The 13,653-nt window shown below is 43.2% G+C and overlaps 1 protein-coding gene across 5 annotated transcripts in view; it reads right to left on the reverse strand.

The window, feature by feature from the left end:
* Window positions 1-730: 730 nt before the first annotated feature.
* Window positions 731-13,653, reverse strand: part of NECTIN1 (nectin cell adhesion molecule 1) — a 191,841-nt gene continuing 178,918 nt past the window's right edge. For 2 of the 5 annotated variants that reach the window (XM_089537393.1, XM_089537388.1), the window contains one exon: window positions 731-3,377. In XM_089537393.1, coding sequence (XP_089393519.1) covers window positions 3,156-3,377 — 222 coding nt within the window. In that variant the 3' untranslated portion in view covers window positions 731-3,155. Of the gene's footprint in view, window positions 3,378-13,595; window positions 13,641-13,653 lie in introns of all 5 variants that reach the window. The other 3 variants (XM_089537389.1, XM_089537391.1, XM_089537392.1) reach the window with 3 other exon arrangements.

Genomic DNA, 13,653 nt, shown 5'->3' on the forward strand with positions numbered 1-13,653 from the left:
AGACCCAGAATTTAGACAATGCCTAGCTAGCCAAGTAGCATGGCAACCAAGGAAAGGAGGAATTCCCAAGCATGTGGTAAAATGTCCCCTTAGCTGCATCCTCTGCTTCTGTTCTCATTAGAGTTGATCCTAGGCCTCCTTACCTCCAGCATCCTTGGCACTTGAGAGTTGTGTTGCCATTGGTGTTTGTGGAAGATTAGCTCCCCCCATTAGCCCCCAGGAAGTGTTTCCTCTCCACCAGCTCTGCCCCATTGATGCCATGATGGCACAACAAGAAATCTTATGATTTGTGGCCTTGAGACTCCATTCTCTGCCATCCTCTAAATGGCACCCAAGTGCATGGATCCACTGGTGTCACCCCCTCCCAATGGTCCTAGCTTTTTGGTGCACTGATGACGCACAAGAGCAACAGACATACAAATGCTTGTGCAGTTACCTAAAGCTAATAGAGATGTCTGGTGACCCTCTTAACCAGAGGTGGGCACAATGTGTCCCCATATTCAGTGATGTGGTTCTCAGCCCCCCCCCCCCAGTCAGTTTGATATATAAGGGACACTGTTTTGTTATCCATTGTATTTAATGGACTTGAACTTCCATGGATGCTGGTATCCAGGAGGGTCCTGGAACCAAACCCCAGCAGACACCAAGGACCCACTGTACTCAAGTTCTTGGATCAAGGAAGGCAAAGAGAGAAGACGCAAATAGCTAGACAAGGTATTTGGAATGACTTCATTCAGCTGGGATTTAATTCAGGGCCATATATTTAAAGTGCTAACATATTTTCATAAACCCTTTTCTCCTTCCCAAAAGGAACATTCCACGCTGTGGCCAACATAGCCTTCACTAGGACAATAAATGTTACTGCCATCTTTGGGTGAGGAAGTGCTTTGCTCCCTTTGCTTTGCTCTATAGAGGGTCTCGAGGAAGAGAGGGATGGTGGTTGTGGGGGTGACTGACAGCACCTTTTGTCCTGATATCGACATTTCCTCCGATGGCCCATCCATTTCCAGCCTCAAGCAGGAAATGACATCTCAGCTTCAGGCGACCATGCTCTATGCCTGAAGTTGGCAGTGTTGAGAGGAAGTGCTGCCATCTTGGCTCTGGATTAGACTGTCGTTGGTTGGCATCTTGTGGCTTTCGACTTTAAGCTCGCAGGAAATGGCTGAGGTAGTGTGAACGCAGTTTAGCTTTGCGTGTCAATGCTGGGCCGAGAAAGCTAAACCTTAGTTAGGATGGAGAGGGGAGGGGAATGTAGGTTGAGGTGAAATCCAAAGTGAGGATCCAAAGTGCATGGAAGTATACACGGGGATCCAAAGTGCATTGAGCAATATTAGCCTTTCTCCAACCAAATGTACAAAAATAAACTTTGACTCTAGGTTGCTTCCATCACATTGTTTCTCCGGCGGGTCTTCTCCATCCTGGGAATATTGAATACTTGAGGTTAGGGATGAATGCCCATTGCTCCAATGTGGGTCATGGGCAGAAGGCTAAACCAAACTCATCCCATAACCAGGAGAGGGAGATAATCTCAATTGCAGACTCATTTGTTTGCAAAGATATCTCAGTTCCTCGTTTCTTCCTCACTGTCCGAGTTTAATCATAGCTTATCCTTTTCATTCATGGTTCTCCAAGACATCTCCCCTCTCTTCTTCATCACCCGCCATGCATACAGTCCTATTGCACATGGACAAAGGGGTGAGGTGGGGATGAATTTTCTTACCTATAACACTCGGAAGTTGTAGGAACGTGCATATGATCTCAACAGCACCTGTACGTTCAATATATAAATATGCCATCCCAAAAGCTAATGGCGCCAATAAAAAGCAAACAAACCAAACCAAAAATACTTTCACAGGCCGAATCTCGTTTTGGCTTTCATCCTTCTTGAAGATCAAGGAGGTTACCTGAAATGATCATTCTTTTACACCTGCCTGAGTTTTATTTCAGGTACTCAATCGAAGAAATGTGCATAGCGAAACTGAGAGGTTGTTAGATTTTTGTTTGTTTTGGAGAGAAGAAATAATAATAATAATACAAAACAAAATAATAAAAAACAAAGGATGCATCTATATCCCTTTGCTTTCTCATTCAGGGATTTTCTTTTTGGTCCCAGATTAGAGGAATGTTTTTTCCCCATAGAATCCATAGCTACCGTCTTACATTCTCTGTTCACACTCCATGGATTGAACGCTCTCTGGATTTAAACAGGAGGAGGAGGGAAAATAAAATAAAACTAGGGATGGATAAGGGTAAAGGTAAAGTCTTGGAGTCATTTCTTTAGCATGGATATAAGCACCAGAACTTTCTTTGCGACAAACTTTGCATCCAGCATAGCTCCTATTGTGGCCTGTTGCATTTCTCTAAACAAGATTCACGTTTTCATGGACGAATGAAAAATGGGTGCAGACTCAGGGCTCCAAAGTCTCACAAGTTTCTTCAAAGGATGTACAGTGTTGCATTTGGAAGGAAGAACAGGGCACGGCCTTTCAGGTTGGGTGTTAGCAAGAGGTGGGTAGGGCTAGCTTGACGTTCAACCATAGTGCAAATTGTGTAAATGGGGAGACAGATGGGTGGACATATGATGAGTGACATCTGACACATTCCATCCAGGAGAGGGCAGTGTATGTGCAGAGATGCACAAAGGTGCAAAATCGTTTTGGTACGGAAGGCTCAAGGGGTCAAAATTAGAGGCAATGATGGGAGAGAATGAGGAGTGCGTGGGAGATATAAGTGGTTTTGTCTCAACAGAAGGATGTTCCTTAACAAACAAGGCAAAAGCTAATGGCGCAGTCCTAGCCATGTTTGTTGTTGTTAACTGTTGTCAAGCTGTGTTTACCCAAATGCAAATCCCACCGGGCTCAGTGAGGCATACTTTCTAGTAAATATGTTTAGGACTGCAGCCATAATCTAACAATGGAAAGTACAAATGCACCAAAACGTAACATAACAACAACAGCGTCAACAAAGTAAAAATAAGAAATCCAAGGGTGAGGTGTGGGTGGGCATCACATAGCATTCACACACATACACACACAAACACACATACACACACTGGACAAAAGTGAATGGGTAAAAAGGCCTTGGCTGACGTCTGAAAGTTAAAGACAGGTGAAGGGTTTTCCTTCTTCTCCTTTGCTGGATTGTGTGTGGTTCTTTCAGACATATTGTTCCTTGGGACATACGTAAGGAGCCCTGGAACCTGGAGGTGGACAGCAGAAGGAAGTGCTGGTATGGTTGGATGAGTAGACGTCTTTTGGGAGATACGACAAGGGACTATAGACATACGATATTTTTGTCAGATACTGGTCTTCATGGGAGTAATGGCAGGTCAGGTAATCACCCGCATCCGGTATCTCTGAGTGACACTTTCTAAAGTTCTGTAGGGGAGAAACAGAAAGGAATCAAGAACAACAGATAGGGAAAGGCCTTAGTTTAATACGGTCACTGATAGAGAATATGGGTGCATCTATAGTGGAGAATGAATGCAGCTTGACACCGCTTTAATTGCCATGGCTCAGTGCTATGGCATTCTGGGGTTTGTAGTTGTGTGGGATATTTAGCCTCCTTTTTCAGAGAGCTCTGAGGACAAACTACAAATCCTAGGATTCTATAGGATGGAGCCATGACAGTTAAAGTGGTGTCAGACTGCATTCATTCTAGCCGGAGCCCAAATGGTGCCATTAGAGATTCTGGTTAGAAATCGCTGCTAAACCTTGTTGCATTTTTGTTAGGCATAATACAATTGTGAATCATTGCTACTCAGTTTAAGATGACAATGGCACCAAAGAACAACCTTATTGCTGCTATGTGTAACTTTTGTTCTCTGTAAAATGCCCTACATTATTAAGTGTGATTGATAGATTGTTGGGTGCTGTTAAGTGTCTTCAAGGTGACTTTTACTTATGGCAACCCTATCTTAGGGCTTTCTTGGACAGACTTATTCTGAGATGGATTGACATCACCTTCTTCTGAGGCTGAGAGAGTGTGACTTGCCCAACAACACCTAGTCATTTCCATTACTGGATGGGAATATGAACCCTGGTCTCCTGGAGTCCTAATCCAACACTCAAACCACTACACCACACTGGCTCTCAATGATTTGCTATTGTGGTTATGTGTCCTGAAGTCATTTCTGAGTTGTGGGGACTGTGTCTTAAGCTTTCCTTGGCAATATTTCTTCAGAGGAGATTTGCTACTGCCTTCCCCTAAGGCTGAGAGAGTGTAACTTGCCCAAAGTTACCTAGTAGATTCCTGCAGCTGAGTGGGTTTTGAATCCTGGTCTCCCAGAATCTTAGTCCAATGTACAAACTATGTTGGACTTCGCTAGCTATCAAAAATAAAAAACTAATAGAGAAAATAAGCATATGTGGTGTGTGTGTGAACTGACACCTTTTCAGTACAAGAAATCAGAATCACATAATAATACTCGTGCACAATAAATGCAGAACAAGACAAAGTTCTGTTGTTGTATTTTCAGTGCCAGGTGTTTTTTTTTTAATTCTCCCAAGATCCTCTGTTTTTTAAAAAAATACATTTTAGTCCTTTCTAGACCACAGACTGCTATGGTTACCAATGTTATTCTGATGCTGCTTAATTGCTTTTTAATTTTAATTTCACATTTCCCATATCTTTATGGGTCCCCCCCCCCCCATGCATACCTCCCAGAGGGTATATGGTTAATGGGTAGCACAAAAGTTGCTGCTAATAGAATAATGAATAACTAAATGGATTAGATGATGGATGGATGGGATTTGCTGCCACAAGAGGCGGTTGAAGTTGTCATGGTGCCAGGATCACCCCCTTACTGAGTATACACTCAGTGATAAATCCAAATACTAGACGTAGCTTGGGAAAGTGCTTTCTAGGCTACAACTCCCAGCATCTCCAGATAACATGGGAAACAGTATTAGCTAAGGATGTTGACAGGTATAGTCTGAAATGTAACTTTTCCAAACTCTAATCCTTGACATTTCTTAGTGCTCTTTCACCTTTTGGTCAAGACATTTTTACAATTCCTTCTATGAATGATTCTTGACTTATTCCTAACTTCTTGATCTAAACTACTCTAAAGCTAATGCTTTAACTTAACTCATCTACCAATAATTTTGTCTGCTCTGTTCCTCACAAAGGAGAACCAACATGTGGTTTGAGTGCTGGACTAGAGTCTAATCTGCACTACAGAAACAATGCAGTTTGATACTGCTTTAACTGCCATGGGTCAATGGTATAGATTTGGGGATTTGCAGTTTTGTGAGATATTTAGCCTTCTCTGTCAGAGAGATCTGGTGCCACAACAAACTACACATCCTAGAATCCCATAGCATTGAGCCGTGGCAGTTAAGGTGGTGTCAAACTCCATTAATTCTACAGTGCTTCCAAGGAATCTTGCAAATCAAGGTTCAAATCCCTGCTCAGCCCTGAAAAAACATATTGGGTAGCCCTGGGCAGGTCACACACTCTCAACTCTTCAAGGAAAGCCATGGCAAACCTTCTCTGCATAAAAATTTCCAACTCCCCCCTCCCCCTCTGCAATAGGGTTGCCATGAGTTGGAGTTGACTTGAAGGTAAAAACAACAACCACAAATCCATCTCAAGATGGAATCAGAAAACATAACACAGCTCTAACCAAGAAGTAGTAGTCAGTGCAATGGACTGTTTGGCTAAAGTGAAATTCAATGCACATGTGGGTAACTCATGCCCGGAGTAAAGATCTGAACAATTGAGGGATGAAGCTAATGGAAATGTGATGATGGGATTTCTTGGGATGTGGGCAGCTATCACACATAGTTGTAGCTCCCAGCTTTCACTTATATTGCAATTTGACTTGGGTTTGGAGGGTCATAGATGGGAGAACGCATTTGCAGAATATCTAAAGAGGCTAGGAAATTCCGATAAGAAGTTTAACAAAATAACTGTTTCCACTCTGGTACTGGACAACAGATATACCAGCAGGTTCGTCCCCAACACCTTTTTGCTTCTCCAGATGTTTGGGGCTTTCATTTGCAGATGCCTCAGTCTGGGTAGCCAGTGGTCAGAAATCATGGACGCTGGAGTCTAAAACATCTGGAGGAACAAAGGGACAAACCATGGCTTTTTCAGTGGATTATCAGGTCTGAGAAAAGAGATCCAGTCTGACTGCTACTGAAGAGACACTGGTTAGATCTGGTTAACAGGGTTAGGCCAAGGCAATTCTGTATAACACTGATCTGCATCCTAACTGAAGTCAGGAATGTCTGTATCCCAGGAGACAACTTTTGCCCATGTAAGGTGCAGTTGCACAACCTTTGATGCTTAAACCATTGGGCATTAAGATGTAATCCAGTAGAACAACATACTTTTTTAAAATATATAAAAACACTGGGGAAAAAAGAGACATATCCATGTGAGTCTGGAATATCAGTATGCAAAGGGAACTTGTAGTACCTTTGAGACTAACTGTATAAAATGTTGTAACATAGGCTTTCGTAGACTTGACCTACTTACTCAGATGCATCTTCCTTCATGGAAGGTGGGCCAAGTTTACCAAAGCTTATGCTGTGTGTTTCATTTTGTTTCAAAGGCTCTACAAGATCCCTTTGCATACTTAAAAGCAAAATCTGCCATGATGGTTACTCTTATCAAGTTAGACAACAGATGAATGGCACTGAACGCACGCCTTTTCAAGAAAGGGAATGCTCCAAATGTAGGTAGAGGACATGAGATAATTTTATAACCTCTTATTTGTTTTAACACTTCTGCTATCTGCCTTTGTAAATTGCTCCCTGGACCTAACCAGTGATTGAAAGACCAGAGAGCTGGGGTCGAAATGTATAATTTACCAGACAATTTCATTTGTTGCATTTATAAGATACAGAAGGAGGGAGGCTAGAAAACTGAATGTTCTCAATGGCATTCATTAACAACATGTTCAGAAAAGACAGCACCTCTAACAGCTCATGGTGGACGAGGATGAAGCACATCTTCTAGCAATGAAACATGCACATGCAAGCTTCATGCGCACTAGCCCCAGTCCTATTTTTAACCTCCCCACAGCCCAGAAAACAGAAACCAGTACAATTGGGATAAGATCACAAGAGGTATAGCAAAGGAGAGGAAGCAAAGTTCTCTGTAGGCTATTGGCAAAGGAGGTTTTCCACCGTGTTGTTGCAAGACAAGTCGAGGAGAGGATGTCACAAGTCAAAGGATATTAAAGCACACTCGCACACTCACATGCTCACCAGGTCTTCCATTTCAGGGTTTTCAATCTCTTGCTAAAACTCTCATGGAAAATACATACGATGTGCACTTCACATAACCCATGCTGCTGCTTTCCTATTGATCCCCATCTGTCTCCAAGATGACCAGGAACCCACTGGGCAGATCAAGAAGCAAGGCAAAAACATCTCTGCATTCAAGGAGCTGCAGGGACAGGTGAGGTCTGCAGAGCTGTCACCAAACTAATTATATTTATTTGCTTCCTCTCCTGTCTCCCTTCCAGGATTGAAATGCAAGTGACTTGCAACATAATTTAAAAAGGTTGCTGTAACAAGACCATCAGTGATGCATATTAAAATGTGAATTCCATTCACCATATTATTAAACCAACAGTTGAAACAATTTGTGGGGAAAACACACCATCAACTAATAAATAAGCAGTAATATGTTTAGATGTCCAGTGGATCCATTTAAAAACCTCTGACCATAACAGGCAACCAGTTGATGAAGTCCTGAATGGAACATACCTTGCCTGTGGATGGAAGAAGAATAAGAAGGAGCCCCCAGCTCAATATATTTGGAAGCAAGTGCCATAAACAGGGGTATATATGAAAATGTGTTCTTTTAGATCACTGGATTCAAGTTGTATGAGGCTTTGCCAGTAATAACCAGAACTATGAATTATGCATATAGAAATGGACTGGTAGCCAGTGGAGCTGCTGGAACAGAGGAGTTTCATGTTTCCTGCAAATTCAGTAACTTCAGCCAAATTAAAAGGAGAAGGAGAAATTGAAGATCATTAGAGCACTAAAAAAGAAAAAGAAAAAGAAAAAGAAAGCCAACAAAAAACAATCAGCCCTGCCAATAACCTTTTCCAAGCTCTGACTCATAGGTAGGAGGTTGGAGAGAAACAGGGATCATTCTGGATGATCTTTTATAGTGGCATTGGATGACGTGACTTCTTGTACTATAAGGATTAGGAAGCAAACTGTTGCAAAACTGGTCAACCCATGTCTGCAGCTGCTGGAATAACAACCATAATGTGACTTTGGTTTCTTTCCACAGAAAAGGAGGAAGCCCAAAGCCCAAAGTCTCCTGCCTTATTGATTTCCACTTGGAACAGCTATGCAACCTCTATGCTGAGTGTGTATTTCAGAGGAGAGAGGGATCAGATGAGCAGCTGGCACATGAATTTTGCCCTAACAAATGTGATTGTATGTACTGCATTCTCTTTGAATATGTGAGTTTTTGACCCAACAAAGTGTACTTAGGCAAAAGGTGGGACCCATGTGTGGATCTGGCTTGGGCTGGGTTCGATACCATATTGGATGACACTGTTAAATTGAAACCCACAGCCTCAAGAATGTAGTGATGACTGTAAGCTTGGATGGAATTCAAAGGGGAGTGGATAGATTCATGGAAAATGGGGCCATCAAAGCCAACTAGTCCAGATGGCTATGGATCACCTTCAACGTCTTTTCCAGTAGTACTGAGTCCAGTCCAAAGGCCTATCTACCAAAGGGATGGCTGGAGTTCATCCTTTCAGTCATATTACATGCTGTCCAACTGTCCTAATTTGGCAGGGACAGTCCTGATTAACCTTCTGCCATTCTACTTTTTCAGCTACTTTAAAAATGTTCTGGCTTCTCTCCTCCCCCTACTTTCCCCCTCCACCTTCAGCTTACTTCAGTTGCTACAAACTGAGTTCACAGTGTAAGGGTAGTTTGCACTCAGTTAACTTAGCTGCAGGGGAGAGGAGGGGAGGAAGACATATCTTGCTCTTCCCGGTAGGCTCAGGCAAAAGCTCTCTCCCAGTTCATGAGTTTTCCCTTTGCCATCTTAACCACACTCTGACCTTGCTTAGCCATGCATGTCCAGCTTTCCTCTGTAAAATGTTGAAGGGTATGTACCTAGAGAACATCCATTGCTGAATGGGGAGTCAACACATAGGTGAATTACAATTGATTCAATGGCTCCAAACTAATCAGGAGTAACTATAAAACCTAGGCTGGACATCTATAGACTTCTGCATTTCATTTGCTGGACAACACAAGATGGTGTGTGTGGTGGCATTCAAGTCCTGGTGGTGGGCTTTCCATGGGCAGCTAGTTGGATACTGTGGGCAAAGAATGTTATCTTCTTATCACCATAAGAACATTAAAAGAGCCCTAGTTGATCAAACCAAAGGCCTTCCTGACCTAACTCTCAGCCAGTTGTCTCTGTTTTTCTGACTGCATGGACCTTCTGTCATCTTCCTTCCTTCCCTTGATGTCTTAATGCATGTCCCATTTGCTGACTCTGTTCCTCCCTCATTTCTCCTCTCTGACCTCCTTAGATACCCTGCAAAGAGTCTGTCCAAGTGCCAAGATCCTGGATTATCATTCTTTGGGTGAAGAGGCCTGAACAAACGGGGGAAATGGAAAGAAGAAACCACTTGAGATTTGCCTGTCCCACCTGCCTGAAAAGTTACATGCTAAATATTTTATGATTATGTTTTTGGAGGAAAAAAACACCTTATCCACACATTGAAAACAACAAGTCACTCATGATTTATTGATGGCCCTGCAAAATCAAACAAATACAAAAGGCAGGAGGCACATCCAAGAGGACTGCTTGTTCTTAGGACGATGTGTGGAGGGAAGGGAGGAACGCTTCTGGGTGGAAGAAGTGAGGCAAGGCCTCATCTGAAGCAATGTGAAGAGATGAAGTTTTGGAAACGTATGCTGTGAAGTGGGGGACTTCTCTCTTGAACTGATATTGTGGCATGATTCTTTTCAGGTAAGTCATACGAAAACTCAGGAGAAAACACTGTGTGCATTTCATAAGGAAAAATGAATGTGAAAAACTTGATTCAAGTTCAGCTGCATTCTAAAAATTGCATATACTTCTCCAACAGAGAAGGTGAAATAGCTCACAGAACTATAAAGCCCAGCATTCCATAGCATTAAATCATGGCAGTTAAAGCAGTGTCAGACTGCATTAATTCTACAGTGTAGATGAACTCCAGGGCATCATTTTGCACTCACAAAATGCTCTGAATCTAGAGCTGATATGGGACACACTGGGTGGCAAGAGAGGTATAGATATTGGAGGGGGCAAGGGAAGAAAAGGTATTCTTCTCTCATGAAATTTCCTTCAATCTTTCCATCCAGTTGAGTGTTTAAACATGTGGATGCCTAAAGAGTTTAGCCATCCAAAGGAAAAAGGCAGGAACAGTGGGCGAGGGAAAGCGAATACAGCAAATAGAAGAATTCTTGTGAATGCTTTTTAGTGGCTCACTCTCTGCAATGCTACAAATTTGGAGACCGAAGGAAAGATTTCATGGGAGAACAGTTTTTATCGGGAGGAGCAATGCCCTCATTTCCCTCTGAAACTAAACCTAGTGGTGGTAATGGCAAAAAGGCAGCCTAAATCATATTCTTGGTCTGAACAAGAGTAAAATAACTGAATCAGTGGGTCTGACATCAGTGCTGAATTGCTGAGAGTTTTGCTGATTCAATAGGTCTCCTTTAATGGGGACTAACAATAGGGTTAAGACCGATGCGTTCCACAAAATTATATATAATTTTTTCAGGGGGAGGGTGCGGGCATAAAAATACTGCAGGCCAGCCTTTTTCTCTGTCTAGTTCAGGGAGTTAAGAAATGGGAAAATCCTGGAAATATTATCTGCAAAGTTTCAGCTCAGCTTCACAGCCAGCAGAGTTTAGGAAGATACTTTTTGGACTGGAACTCCCAGAATCCCCCACCAGCAGGGCATCTGGGATATACTGGGATTTGTCACTGAAGAAGTAATGTTCCCAAGCTTTGATTGCTAGAAACCTTTGTGGAAAGGGCTTGAATTGGGCACTCTTCCACCTTTTCCCATCATGCCCACAAATGTGGCTGGATCGTGTCAATGGCAGTGCCAAGGCCACCACAGTGCCTGGCTGTTCTTAAAGCCCATTTTTTGGGTTGCAGTCTGGCAACTCTTGACCACTGGGGTTCCGGTTAAGCTCCTTCTCTTGCCATCTGCCTTCACCAATGGTCCAATTTCCAGAGCCAACCGGCTCTCTGTTGGAGATCTTCCATTCCTATCCGAGTGACAGAGGAGGGGGGGAAAAGAGATGCGCTGTGTTTACTCCTACGCCTGCCAGCCTCTGTGCCCTCCGCAGTGCTTGCCAGTCCCTCCATGTTGCTCCCGGAGCCTCATTTACCTTTTAACAAAGTTTGAAATTAAATTAAGGGTAATGAGCTAATTAAATTTAACTGGCACCGGTGCCTTTCTCCTCCCCTGTTTGTTCCTTCTCTCTGCCCGCCCTTTATCTCCAAAAGCGATTGCAACAGAAGGCTCAATTACCTCTTTGCTATTATTATTTTTAATGGAATGTCAAAAGATGCTGGCGTTTTCTTAACAGCCTGGTGCATTCTAGCTTAAAAGGCTTTCACTTGACAGCTCTGGAAATGCACAGGTTTGCACAGTTCCTGAACAACCCACATGGCTCCTTTGCATTAACAACTGCATGGGAATGCAAAAGTCAGCAGGGGGATCTCCCCCCTCAGTCTGCAGTGATTATGACGGAGACACTTATACTACATTTCACAGTGGTCTTTCATGGGTTCCAGGCCAGTGAGCTAGTGGAGTTGCTCTGAATTGTTGTCTGAATTTTGCTGTGGGCCTTCAAGTCATTTCCAACTTATGGTGACTTGGGGTTCATGTCAAGATTTGTTAGGGGAAGAGCATTGCTTTCCTCGGAGGCTTAAAGAATATGACTTGCCCAAGGTTATGCAGTGGGCTTCCATGGATGAGTGCACATTCGAACCCTGGTCTTTCAAACTCCTAATCCAACACTGAAACCACTGTAACATGCTGACTCTCTGCACCCCAGATTTTCTTTCTTCTTCTTTTTTTAAAATATGGCACCCTAGCTTGAATTGCAACTGCATCTCACACAGTGAGCCAAGTTGGGGAATCAAAGTTAACTAGGAAATTCTTCCTTATTCCAAACAAGCTTAGCAAGGCTCTGGTTTGAAATAGCCTCCAAAAATTCTCCCAGAGCTTGGAAAAATTGCCTCATTGGACTAGACTTTCTAGTGGCCATGGAGGGGGATTATGGGAGTTGTAAATAACAAAGAAACTTTCCCAAGCTCTGATTCTCCCCCTCCCTCTTCCATTCTATCTCATTCTATTTGTGCACACCTTCAAATCACCGGCAACCTCATGGATTTCATAGGGTTTTCTTAGGGAAGGAATAATTGGGGTGGTTTGCCATTGCCTTCTTCTGAAATGTAGCCTATCAGCACCTGATATTCCTTGGTGGGTCCCCATCCAAGTACTAACTAGGGCTGACCATGCTTAGATTCTGAGATCAGATGGGATCTGGTGCTTTCAGGGTATTGAAGCCTCTCCACTCAACTCCGGCTTCAGAAATGGACTAAGATAAATTTCTCCCTATCAATGACTGTCCCAACACTGAAGGTGTCATGCAACAACCCTCAAAACTTTATGGCAAACTGAGGAAGGTGATGGGCTGTCTGAAGAGACCATGTTATTTCTTGGCCCAGGAGGATTCTGGGTTTTCGAGGGAGCTTGAATTGCTTGAACCTTTGACCAGCAGGGCATGAACTGAGTCCCCACCTTACAGAGTTTTTGAATGGGCTGCTTTGGTGCCTGGCAGTGGGAGAAGGACATGTGTTTTCCTTCCACTCTCACCCTCCTTGAATCCTTGATATGTTGTCCGATCCTCTTCTGTGTTGCAGTTTCTGTGGTCTAAATGCTCTCAGAGGGAAACAGGAGGGAAAAAATCCCTAAAAGTAGTCTTGAGAGAAGATTATCTTTCCACTTTTTGCAAACTGTGCTTCAGCTGGGAAATTTCTCTGCCACGAGATTACATTTTCAAAGTGCCATATGATTGGCTTTATTTCTCACTTCAGAGCAACTGGGAGGGTTCCCAAATGCGGATTTTGCAGGATTACTGTCCTTTTGCTGACAATAAAAAAATCATCCATCTCTGGAATAAAGGAGCAAAGGGAGGGGGGAAAAAAGATCGAGACCTCCCAAGATGGATTAGGGGACAGCTCATCTCATGTGTTTCACAAGGGGCACATTCCTAGCTCAGGGGAAAAGATGCCAAGAATGGGGAAAGTGGCAGCTACAAGGCTCTACATGGGTTCCTGTGGCCTGTAAATCTGCAAACATCGCCTTCCTTTCTTGTTTGTTGGCTACTAGGAAAAAAATTGGCTGTCCACTCATGGAAACAAGATGTAGGCTGAGATGCATTTAGGGGCTGATTTAGCAAAGCTCTCCTTATGGTCTACCAAGATCCCCCTAGATCCATAGCTTGGAAAGCTGTATCTTCTTAGGTTCTACTTGAAATGGTATGGCTTCCACCAGGAAAGGACAAGAGAAAAGAGAAGAAACTTACTGTCCACTCTCGCTCGTTACGTCTACGAAGACCTTGATCCTCATCCTGAACGCAGGAC

The sequence above is a fragment of the Sceloporus occidentalis genome, unplaced genomic scaffold (assembly GCF_023333645.1).
Source record: "Sceloporus occidentalis isolate IW3139 unplaced genomic scaffold, rSceOcc1.0.p SCAF_9, whole genome shotgun sequence".
Lineage (NCBI taxonomy): Eukaryota > Metazoa > Chordata > Lepidosauria > Squamata > Phrynosomatidae > Sceloporus > Sceloporus occidentalis.